Below are 12,459 nucleotides of genomic sequence, written 5' to 3'. Positions count from 1 at the left end.
AGAAGTCATGAGCACATAACATGCGGAATGAGAAAGGCAACACAAATACAGATATTTTTTTTAAATCCTTGAATATAATGTATATATATATATATATATATATATATATACATGTATATGTGTATACATATAATATGTAACACTTTATTAATGATTTTGAAAATGTCAAAGTTTATATGTCAAAGTACCAAAATTGATTTAAGAGATACAACACTTGAAGGAACAAAACCCACCTAAAGGGATTTACTAGTGAATTCTATTAACTTCATTCTATTAACTTCATTAACTATGAAGAACCAGCTAATTCATGTGATGAGTAAATTGATGGGTGCATACATAATAGGTGGATGGAAGAAGGGATGGATGGATGGATGGATGGATGGATGGATGGATGGATGGATGCATGGATGCATGGATGGGTGGATGGGTGGGTGGATAGGTGGATGGATCAATGGAGAGATGGATGGTTGGATTGGGGCCTAGATATGCAGGATTGGGGATTGGGAAGGGAGCTAAGAATGAGGAGAGAGGAAAGGAGGTTTAAGACTGGATAAAGCTGATGCTTGACCTCCAGCCAAAATGACCTTGGCCCCCCAACAACCTGGGCTGACAGAAATCCCTTCTGAAACCCCCCGGTTTGGTCTTTCCTGAAGCTGACACCCCCTGCACATAGGACTAGAGGTCCAGTATTCACAGGCTAATCCAGACAGATCAATTAAGCCAGCAGAAGCAGAGAGCCTGACAATGCCCAGGCTCTCCTAGCGACCTGCCCTTCCCTCGCCAGGAGCCCGCAGGTGCAGTCTCTCCAGGGGGCAGTGAGAGCCATGAATAGTAAGGGTTTTAGCTTGAGCACACAGAGGCGTTTAGCTGCCCAAACTTAATCCTTCAATAATCGGATTATGCAAATTTCTCCTCCAACCCCTTCCCCTGGGGGACCAGGACCTAGCCCCTAACTTTCCACATTGGGAGACTGGAATGGGAGAGGGCCCATCATCTGAAGAATCACCGCTAAGTGGAACCGTGCACCAAAATTGTTTCCCAGTTTTAAAAATGATAAAAGCAACAATAACATGTAAGACATTTTTGAGAAGAGAACAGATGTCAACCCTGGTCCCCATGTGCCAGCACAGCTATGCCCCTTTCTCTGTAATCTTTGCCTTTCTGTCAGCCCTTGTTCAGTTGTACACAGATCCCACTCTATAGCTGATTGTTTCATTTTGCATCACACATTTCTGATCATGCTACCCAGTTGCCACAATTCTTTTTTTTACAACCACAGAACACGCCATTAAGCAAATACATTACCTCACAGGTTTTTGGCTAAGAGGAAAGGTAATGTAGGTTCATGCTTTAAAATACAACATGTGGTCTATGAGAATTGTGACCTAACAAGGCATGGCAGAAAAACACGGGCCCTGGGAGGCCTCAATTCCCCTTCCACGTACATAAGACAGAAGGTCAGAAAGAAGACAAATTGGGAATGTTTGTTGGAAATATTAGGTTGTGTTTTTAGAGGTGCTTTTTGTGCACAAATTGACCAATTAATTCTCCCCAACTCACCCTCCAATGGACCCTTTGTGCTGCCACCAGAATGAGCTTTGTAACCTGTAAATCTAAACATATCGCTCCCAGCTGGCATCACAGGGACTGTCCTGTCCACCACTCCTACTGTGTAATTCCTACAGCTTTTCCCACCTTTCCAGCCAAGCAACTGGGACCCCTGCCTTGGGTCTGTGCTTTAGATGGCCCTCTACTGGTCCTCCAGTCCCCATCTGGTGCCCATTTCCCACATTCTGTGAGACTGACGCACTGCCTGCTGTGCTAAGGAGGCACCTCCATTTCCCACATTCTAGATCACACTCTGGGTATTCAGGACCCCTGGATTTCTGCTCAAATGGCCCTGAGCCCATTTCAGAGCCTGCACAGGGCTCTTTCTTGGGTCCGTGTGCACTGGGAATCCACATCATATACACAAGGCCCTTCACATAGCAGGACAGAGCTGGGCAGTGGGGAAAAAAATGAGTCAGGAGTCTCCATCTGTACCCTTGTCCTGGATCCCACAAATGTCAGAGGCAACCTATGCCTCAGGGCTGGTTTAAATGCCATCCCTCCCACAAGCTGTCTCTGATCCTCCAGCTAGAATCTTGTGCCTCTCCAGCTCCAAGTTCGCACCCTCTGGCACTCAGGACTGTCTTGTATTTAGTCATTTTTGTCATGCCTCTCCCTCCCAAGGGCTGCGAACCCCTTGAAGCCAGATGTAGAGTTTTCTTTACCTTGTTGCCTCCTGAGAAACTAGCAATTCATGCAACAGATTTTTTAATTTATAATAATAACTGATTTTTTTTTAAGGAGGGGGACAAACAACCACAAATTCTCAGTGGCTTACAACAGCAAAGATTTACTCTTCACTCATGTTACATGGGGGCTGTTGTGGTTGGTTATGGGTTTGCTCCATGGCTTCCAGGCTGAAAGAGCAACCCCAAACATAACCTTCTCATGACTGAGCCCAACCAGGAATGGCTCTTAAAGCTCCCATTCCACAAACTGAGGGTAGATGGGGGGTGGGAGGGAGGGGTGGGTGGGTGATGGGTATTGAGGAGGGCACCTTTTGGGATGAGCACTGGGTGTCATATGGAAACCAATTTGACAAAAAACTTCAAAAAGAAAAAAAGAAAGCTCCCATTCCATCACCGTGGCTGTCAGGTCTGCTCACATTCCATTGGCCCATGCAAATCACGTGGCCAAGCCTGGACATACAGTCCTCTCCCACCACCTACAGGGAAGCACTGCCAGTCACATGGCAGTGGGTGGGGCTATATAATTCTCTCCTAGGAAAGGGAGCCAGTAGTTGCCCTCACAATCCTATCACTGACCATATTTCACAGATAAGGAAACTGAGGCAGGGAGAAATAATATAATTTGCCAAGGTCACGTAAGTGGGGTGGACCAGGGATTTCAATCTGAGTAATACAACTCCAAAGTCATTTACTCTTATCCACTAAGCTGAATTGCACTGTGAATTTATTGTACCAAATCCTATGCTGGGTCCTTCAGAGAATGTGATGTGTATAAACTCATTACTTACCCATTCATTAGTCAACCCATGTTTGGTGAAAGCCTATTCACTGGGGTTGGGAGGAGACAGAATAAATAAGTAAAGCATTACTAAATGGAGATGAGCACTAAAGAGGAGAATAAATAGGGCAGGAGGGTGAAGAGTCCCTGTGTGTGAGAAGGTGCAATTTTAGATATTGTGCTCAGAGGATCTTCAGGAGAAGGTGACATGTGACCAAAGACCTGAAGAATGTCAGTACCCTGAGGACAGGGATTTGTGTCTGTTTTGTTTGAGGTTGTCTCCCTGCACCTGAACAGGTGCTGGACCTTAGTAGGTGCTCAGTGGCGACTGTTGAGTGAATGAAAAGAGGTATGTGTGAGGGGGAACTATGTGGATAACTTGGAGGCAGAGTGTTTCTGGCAGAGAAAACAATGCAAAGGTCCTGAGGCAGGAGGGTGTTTGGTGTGTTCCTGAAACAAAGGTCAGAGGGACTGCAGTTGACTAAACCACAGGGAGAGAAGGGACAGACAGGTCAGGTAAAGGGTATCCTAGGGGCCATTATGAAGACTTCAGGTTAGTTCTGAGTGAAATGGAGAGCCACCTAAGGGTTTTCATAGGATCATTCTGAGTGATGTTGGATAGTAGATGGAAAGAGAAAGCGTAGAAACAGAAGGCCGGTTAGAAGGCCACTGAAATAGCGGAGCTCTGTGCTGGGCACCGTGGAACCTGAGATGCATAAATCCAGGCGTCTGCCCAGTGCAGTGACTGCTGTACTTCGCAGTGCGTCCTCGTCTCCTGGAATACTTAGTTAAAACGCGGGTTTCGGACCCCCACCCCCAGAAAACCCGATCTAGCGGGTCTGGATCGTGGTCCTGGGAAGCGGGAGCACGGGGACCCGGGAGGGACGGGCGGGAAACCCGGGCAGGAAGGGGCCCCGTGGGGCCTGGAGACAAAGGCCCGGGTCCTATAAAGGCAGCAGCGGAGGCGCGGCGTCCAGGCGAGGGCGCACACGGCCAGCGACCGCGACAACGACGGCGCGGTCTCCCGGCTCTTGGCGAGCAGGTGCGTCGATCCTTGCGGTACGTGGGTGCCGCCGGGGCCGGACTCATGGGTCAGCGGGTCTCCCGCGCAGCGCCGGGTCTGAGCCGTGGTCGCCCTGGAGGACAGGGATGTGGAGGCGACTTGGCCGCGGCTACCAAGTCGACTCAGTGAGACCTGGGGGCTTTCCGAGCGGTAGGGGTGGTGGCGGGGCTCCGGGGGAGCAAAGCGGTCCCCTAGTGCGTGTTGGCCCGGCCGCTTCACCTTGATACGGATGCTGGAGACACCCCGGAGCACCTCCTGGGGCCGTTTGGGTAGCTTCTGCGTACCGGTGAGCTTACTCCCCCGAACCTGGCAGGTGTGAAACTTGAGCACCAGATGCTTTCCGGGACGCCTTGTTCACAAGGCCGGGCTCCGCAGGCCCGGGGGAGCGAAGGTTAAGAAGAGAAAAAGGGGGAAAGCCGGGAAGTGAAGTGGGCGAAGGCAGCAGGTCGGGCGGGGTGGGCAGGGGACGCAGGTGCATGGGGCAGTGAGGCGCGGGTGGAACTCTCCCGGAGCGCGGGGTGCCCACCCAAAGACTGATTCATGGTAAATATATGTATTTAGAACATCAACATGCAGGGTTATCTAATGAGAAAAGTAACTTGCATAATAGTGTGTGTTCTGATTTTTAAACGACATATGCATGGTAAATAAAGGATATATATCATTTATACACACACCAAACTGGCTACTGCTGGGAGAAAAAATTCAATAGATAGATAGAGAGCCTTGTATTTGTTTACTGTATGCACTTGTGTACCGCTTCGTTTTTGTTTTTGTTTTTGTTTTCTTGGATGAGCATGTGTTACTTCTATAATAATTTCAAAAGGCAAAACCATATCCAGTGTTGGAGGTTAGGTACCTTACCCTAACCCAACTCTATAAACTACCTTTCATCTCTCTCTTTCTGGAGACTATTTTCACTTGTTTTCAAGAAAAAGATGAAAGAAGAAACCAAATGACAGGAAGAGAAATTTAAAGTCTTATGAACAAAGAGCCATATGAGTCTGAATGTCTGGGACAGGCCACCGCAGGAATGTTAGCTGTGACCCTTTGCTGCACCCTTTCCTGTGGCAGGGGTGCTCTGTGTCCAGACGCCATTGGCACACAAAAAAAGCAGCAACCCCTATTGGGGGCATAGGTCACTTTCTGTGGGGGCATAATTATCATTCTTTTCTCTGGTAACCTGTGACCTTCAGTGGTGGCACCATAATAGAAGTTTGTGCCCACCTATGTTCCTGTTATATTTACCATCACGCTTCTCCTGTCCAGGCATTTTTAACCCCAGGTTCGTGACACCCACTCACCCACTCAGAGATCTATGAGTAGAAATCAGGGTTCTATATATCTGGACGGGGAAAAAAATTACATCTTTATTTCCAGTCACCTTTAATCTAAATTTTGCATTTCCTTTACTTATGGGTGATAAAGATTAGTACTGGTGACAACATCACCAACAAAAATCATAAATCCCTTCATCTCACAGATGTTGCAGATCTTTTGAAAAAACCGTTTACGTATCACCATGTAGAAATTACAGTAGTAAATCATTTAATGTGTTTAAAAAAAGAAAGTGCATTATTACTGCGTTGCATTTTTAAATTATTTTAGTAAGTATTAATTATAATTGGTCATTTTTATGTGTCCATGTATTTCAATTCATGCATTTAAAATAATTATTTTGAGAAGGGAACCAAAAGCTTTTTATCTTATGTATTTAAAATTATTGTTCTGGGGTAGAGTCCTTCCCTAGACTTCCCCAGACTGCCAAAAGAGTCCATGGCACAAAAAAGGTTATGGACCCTGACCCATCAGGAGTCAGTGGTGACAAGATGCATAAATACAGAGGCATGGGACACAGGCTGTGCCACTGATTCCCTGCGTGACCTTGGGACAACATGCTTTACCTCTGTTTTGACATCTATCAGATGTCTTCTGCTTCTGTGGCATCTGGTGTATTTTTCAAGCTCTTAAATTATTCTGAAATCAAGCTTAGCAGTAATCAGTCCTTACAACTGGGAAAACACTAAATGCAATTTTCCTTTGATTTAATAAGTACTTTAGTAATTTTCCAGTGACCGCTGCTTTGAATTTTTCCAGCTTGTTAAATCGCTGATTTCAATTTCCCCCTGTGGAGAAGAGTAACACCCTTGAGGATAAATCAACAAGGAATTATTAAGCGCCTTCCAGGAGGGCAGGCTACATTTCTGAAGCCTATCTTTTCCTCTCCTTATTTCCTCTGTCTGCTTCTGGCACAATAGGATTGAGCCCTCTTAGAAGAGAACACCAGTTAGTTTATCCTGCCTAATCTTTTTCTTCCCAGCTTGAAAAAGATGGCCCCTGCCCCCCACCCCCGCCCCCACTCCCCCAAGGGACTAGAGTTGACTTAGTGAGTGAGCTAAACCCTCTTTTGACAAGAGAAGCTTGAAAGTAACTTTGCTCCCACAGTCCTGGCTGCAAAGCAGCCGGCCTCGGTGTGAGCAAAACTGGATAGTTTTCTATCTTAAAATCCCGTGATTTAAGCTCAGACTGTCATATTTCAGTTTTAGTTGGTTACAGTTCTGACAACACTCCTATTTTCATTGTAGGTGAAAGACTAGGTTATTTAGAAATAAGGTAAGTTAGATAATAAAAAGCAATAGGCAGGTCATTGTGGCATTTCAGAGCAGAAAGAGGCCTTCGTTATCACCTTGTGCACCCCCTTGGTCGGTCGGGAATCCCCCTGGAATGCCTGGGGTAGGTGCTGTTTCTCTGCCCCTACAGCCCCTGTGCTTCTCTCTCCATTCACAAGGCATTGGTTTCCTTGGCATCCAGCAGCCAGCACAGCGTCCGGCACATGGGGTCAGTAAGTGTTGATACCTAAGCTCGGAGAGCATATGATTGTAATTGGATCATGGGTCCCACTAAGAGTGTCTCCACAGAGAAAGGAAGTAGACCTGAGTGGCTGCTGGAGGGAGCCTGAAGCCAGCCAGTCAGCTTGGGCCGCCATGCTTCCCCTTACCACTGGTTCTCAGCACAGCAATCTGTCTCCAACCTAGGCAGAAACAGGAAAGGCAACAAAAACAGGGATGGGGAAATGTCCTGGGAGCATGCAGGTAATTGAAAAATGCTATTCTTTGGAGTAATGACACTTCCCATCTGCATAGGGAAGAGAATCCTTGTATTTATTAGGCACCTATGTAGCAGGCACATACTGTCTCATTTATGTATTCATATGCATCACATAATGTATTATTTAATCCTCACAAGAACCCTGATGATGGCTTTTCCATTTTCCAGAGAAGAAATCAGTTAAAGAAGTTAACTGATTTTCACAGACTCATATATCTAAGAAATGGAGAGCTGAGATTTAAAGCCAGGTCTTTCTACATTAAAGTCCATAAGCTTTCTTAGTTTTTTCCTATTATGAAGCAAATAATATATGAATCTTTTCTTGTTATAAAAATGTAAAATGTTACCCAACTGTATCAAATAATACACACCCATCTCCTTTTTCTATCTTTTTTTTTAAAGTTTATTTATTTATTTTGAGATGGGGAAGGGGGTAGTGGGGGAGGGAGGGAAGTGCAGAGGGAGAGGGAGAGAGACTCCCAAGCAGGCTCCACACTCAGTGCAGAGCCAGACTCGGGGCTCTACGCAGGGGCCTCTACGAGGGGATTGAACTCAACAACTGTAAGATCATGACCTGAGCTGAAATTAAGAGTTGGACACTTAACCAACTGAGCTACTCATGCGCCCCACTCATCTCCTTTTTCTGTCTTCCCCAACCCCCTGCCCTCCCCCAAGGAACCAGGTCAACAGTTTGGCCTGAATCCTTCTAAGTATTATGTTCTACATCCACACACACACCTGTATGTCCATATACTCTTACAGAGCACAACAAACAAATACGTAAATCAGGCTCAGACCTTTTCTATTACACTGTAGCTTCTTTATTAGGAAAACAAATCGCTAAATTACAATGAACATTTACCTTCCCCTGTTTTATTTGTCGAGATAATAACTGTAATCACTTAACATTTATTGAGCACTTCCTGTGTGCCATTTTGCTAAAGTGGTTTACGTGGATCATTTTATTTGTCCTCACAGGTAGTACCTGGAGTCACCCTTTACTTATGAGGCATTTGATGGACAGAGAGTTGAAGTAGATTGCTCAGGGTCACACAGCTAGGAGGAGCAGAACCTAAAGCCAAACCGGGGTTCTGGCTCCAAAGCCTATGTTTCTAACCACCATGCAGATGCTTCCATTGGCGACTGACCCCTATAGAGTCAGGGCTCGATGGTCACAGCGTGGCTTGTTCTAATAAACTGAGACCATCATTTGGTCCCTACAGAAGGGCAGACGTGCCAGCACACGTGCAGTGAAATGACACCTGGGACATGTTGGCCTCCCTCAGCCAATCCCAGCAGTGTCTATGGTACTGTCACTACAACCAACACTGCTTGTGTATGTATGTAGCGTGAGTGCCTGGCACAAAACAAATGCTCTGTTTGCTCTTGTTTCCCTTAGTTTATAGTTCACAGAATGCTTTCACATGCAACATTCCTCTCAATCCTTACAGCAGGCTATGAGGAGAGGATGGTATAATTACACCCATTGTAGATAGCTAAGGAACTGAGGCTCAGGTTGGTGAAGGGACTTAGGCAGTGCCTCACAGCTGGATAGTGTTTGGTGCTGTGATGAGAACACACACGCTCTGAAGGGAAGGGTGGCTCTTCCCCTGTGCTAAACTCCTGCTCTACCTTCCCCCAGGATTGCGGGGATCTGGGGAGCGTTCTGCTTCTTTATCATACAGAGTTTAGATAGGGATGAGGGTGTTCCTACTTGGAGAGTAGAGCAGTGGTGTTCAAAGTCCTCCACATGCCAAGATCATGGAGAGGTTTGTTCGTTGATGCGCCATCCGTGTTCCCATTCACACATGTTAATCCAAGCTGTCTGCAAAAAGGGGACCATGCCTCTAAGAGTTAAAAAGGGCAAAGTAAGATTTGGCAGTAGATGGTGATAATCAACTGTCCTGGAGTTGGAAAGGTCACCTGAGTGCCGGCTCGTGGAGGCCCGAACATCTTCTACGGCATCCATGGTAAATCGTCACCCTCACTTTCTCTTTGTCCTTTCTTCTTGTCATGCTGAATATCCCCACTGTGTTTTTCATAAAAGAGGGTCTGGAGACTCTTCACCACTCTGTTCATACTCCCCTAAATGTGGTCCAGTCTGGATATTTTACCTTTTGCACCGTGAGGTCCAACCCTCCAGGTGAGGTCTGCCAGCTAAGAGGAGAGCTGTGCTATCATCTCCATTCCCACAATTATCTTATTAGTGGAATCTAGAATCACGGCTTGTACTTTTTGAGAATCCATATTCGACTCCCTGTTGGCTAAATATAGATTTTATTTGCACAAGTACTTAAACCTATACTGTGCCTGGTTCTGGACAATTAGGAAGAGTTGGTTATAAAAGCAGTAGTGAGGGTTCTGGGGTAAAACGACCTTGTAACAGGGGGCTTTGAAACAGCTAGGGAGAAAAAGGCTGAAAGGTATTGTTCTTACCCTGTCCTTTCTTCTGCCACATCTTCTTCCCTTACCCAAAGGAAGACTCAGAAAAACCTAAAAATGAGGAAGTGAATTTCCTAAAACCCGGGTCAAGAAGAACTGACATCCCAAATTCTTGGCAGGACATGTGATGCCCAATAGCCCTCTTATCAGGTATTGGCCCTTAGGGCCCTTTCTCTTTCCTGTCTCAGGAACTCGAACATGACCAGGAAGATCTTCACAAATAGCAGGGAGCGGTGGAGACAGCAGAATGTCAACAGCGCCTTTGCCAAGCTGAGGAAGCTCATTCCCACTCACCCTCCGGACAAAAAGCTGAGCAAAAATGAAACCCTTCGCCTGGCAATGAGGTATATCAACTTCTTGGTCAAGGTCTTAGGGGAGCAAACCCTGCAGCAAACGGGAGTGACCGCTCAGGGAAACATTCTGGGACTCTTTCCCCAAGGATCCCACCTGCCGGACAGGACTCTGCTCGGTGACTACCAGGTTCCTTCACTTGACCCAAGCCACCACATTGCATAGTGGGGCTCTGGCTGTCATCACCCAGCGGGGCACTTGCTCAGAAGCCACTGGCTGAGTGACCGCCTTTTGCATGTTCCAGAGTCAACTTGATGAATAAATTTGGGAGGCATGAATTTAAGCCACATAGGAGGTAGCTTGGGACCAGCTGCAGGGAGCCAAAAAGAGGCCATGAGGAATGTGGCTTTGGAGTCTGTCACCCCCACGGTGGGGGCGGGGGGGGGGGTGGGACACTTCAGGATCTGCATAATGTTTGGAAAAGAAAACCATCGGTTAAAAACAGGTTGGAAAATCACTGTTTTACTCAATATGTTTTCAATTACAAGGAAGTTTTTCCATAACAGATCTCAGGCCGATGAATAAAAAATGCTTCCCTCAGAACATATTTTAAAGTTAGTTTTGAGAAATGAAGTCTGTTTGATGGAGGGTGAACAAAATAAGGTTGATGAATGTGAAGACTGCCCTCACAGACACGAACTTGGAGACTTGTGGGAAACTCTGGAGAAGAGATCCTCCTGACATGTGAGGCTTACAGGAACACAGCAGATACATGTGGAAGAGCTCTGCATCCTTTATCTCTATGGAAATGTGAGGTGTTGCTCGCATTGAGCCATTTATATATGTGTTATCTCTAAAGCCAAATGCTGGATTATATCTGTGAGTGGAAAGGACTGGATAATTTGTGATTTAGAGTTCATAGTTTTCTTATGAAGAATAGTTAGCTAAAATAGGTTACCTGCCCCCTTAGTTTTGCATGTCAGGCATTAAAACTTTTAATGTAGCCTGAGTTCCTGCTGATTTAAGACCTGTGAAATTCAAACATAATTATGAAAATCCAAACATTGCCATTTAACAACTCATTTAACAACTCATGTAACAGAGAGGTTAGTTTAAACAAAAGATCTAGGGTAGACAATAGGAATGTAATACCAGATTTTAGTGAATTAATGAATTTGTAATTTGTCTTCCTTGCTGTGGAGCGTTAGCTCAATCTTATGCTGGGAGGGGTGGGACCCCCTAGTCAATGAAACGGCGTGGATCTGACAGAACTACTCATAAGCATGTGCCACCTTGATGATTGGATTCAAAGATGGATTCAAAAATGAATCCCATAGCTGAGCCCAGAATACAAATAATGTCATTTGATTGTCTCTGGGACATTTTATTCCCCTAAAGTTCTTGACGGTACGTTGGTTTTAAAACATTCTGAACCACAGGTAGGAAATTGCTGGATTTGCGATTACAGATTTCCAGTGTACACACAATAGGGGGATTTAAATTTCCTCTTACTCTAGAAAGAAGATATTTGATTTATGGAAGGTTGAAAAGGTTTAGTTTGGTGATCAGAAGAAAGCTAGATGAGGCTCCCCCCAAATCTCATTCCCCACAAATAGCAAGGTCATAATATCATTAACCTCTACCCAGCACTCACGCTCATAGTCCAGTGCATTTATCAGAAGCAATATGTTTTCCTTCTAGGTTCTTTCTTCCAACTGCATTCCATAAACTTCCCTATGGATCCAGAATAGTACAGGGAAACACATACGCACAGAGACTAGGCTATTTCCTCTGAATGTGCATTTCTCTCTCATGAGGTTATGTGGGCTTAAATGTGTCAAACTACCAACTGATAGTATATCTCAAAGCTTCGATGACAGTTGTCAACTGAACAACATTACTTATTCTCTCATCTGGCATTAAATCAAAATAACAATTTTGACAATATTTTTTTATTAGCTTCATTGTGACATGTTGCCGAGGAAAGTACAGAAGACTTCTTTGCCTGAATGCAGGATTTTATTGCTCTTCTCAGAATGAGTGCACTTTTCTGCTGTTGGGGCCATGTCTGTGTGTACAGAAGGCCTTCTCACTGAAATGTAAGAGAGTGCTCCTGAAAAGTCATGAGGAGATTGAGTTATCATTAAACTATATGAGGGGGGTAATGATTTAAAGAAACTCTGCAGGAAATTCCATTGAAAAATGAATAAACACTTAAAATATTACTTGGTGTAATTCACCTCTTAAATTATGTTGCAAGCTTAGATTTTGGTCTATCAGGTTATGCTGGATTAAAGTGACTGTCAAAAGGAATTGTAGGTACACATGGATCAAAATGTTTGGCAAGGTGTACATGAGGCCAGATGCTAATTGAAAAACTACTCTGTGGTCTTCTTTGCTGTCTTAGGCTCAAGGCTTGGTGATTGCAGTAGTAAGAATTTATGGTTAAAACACTACAGTTCACTGATGGTACATCTCTT

At 45.1% G+C, this 12,459-nt stretch overlaps 2 protein-coding genes across 4 annotated transcripts in view; both read left to right on the top strand.

Moving 5' to 3' along the window:
• Nucleotides 1–12,204, top strand: part of FKTN (fukutin) — a 98,417-nt gene extending 86,213 nt beyond the window's left edge. The window contains exons 13-14 of one of the 3 annotated variants that reach the window (XM_058694669.1): nt 9,877–10,032; nt 10,441–12,204. The gene's annotated coding sequence lies outside the window, so the exon portion shown is untranslated. Of the gene's footprint in view, nt 1–9,852; nt 10,033–10,440 lie in introns of all 3 variants that reach the window. The other 2 variants (XM_058694671.1, XM_058694668.1) reach the window with 2 other exon arrangements.
• On the top strand, nt 4,144–10,400 carry TAL2 (TAL bHLH transcription factor 2). Its single transcript, XM_058694672.1, has 2 exons — nt 4,144–4,263; nt 9,853–10,400. Exons 1-2 carry the CDS (start codon nt 4,163–4,165, stop codon nt 10,202–10,204), a joined length of 453 nt encoding a protein of 150 aa, XP_058550655.1. The 5' UTR covers nt 4,144–4,162; the 3' UTR covers nt 10,205–10,400.
• Nucleotides 12,205–12,459: the final 255 nt, after the last annotated feature.

The sequence above is a fragment of the Neofelis nebulosa genome, chromosome 12, assembly GCF_028018385.1.
Source record: "Neofelis nebulosa isolate mNeoNeb1 chromosome 12, mNeoNeb1.pri, whole genome shotgun sequence".
Lineage (NCBI taxonomy): Eukaryota > Metazoa > Chordata > Mammalia > Carnivora > Felidae > Neofelis > Neofelis nebulosa.
The sequence above is the reverse complement of the archived record's forward strand: the minus strand, read 5'-3'. Positions and strand labels throughout refer to the sequence as shown.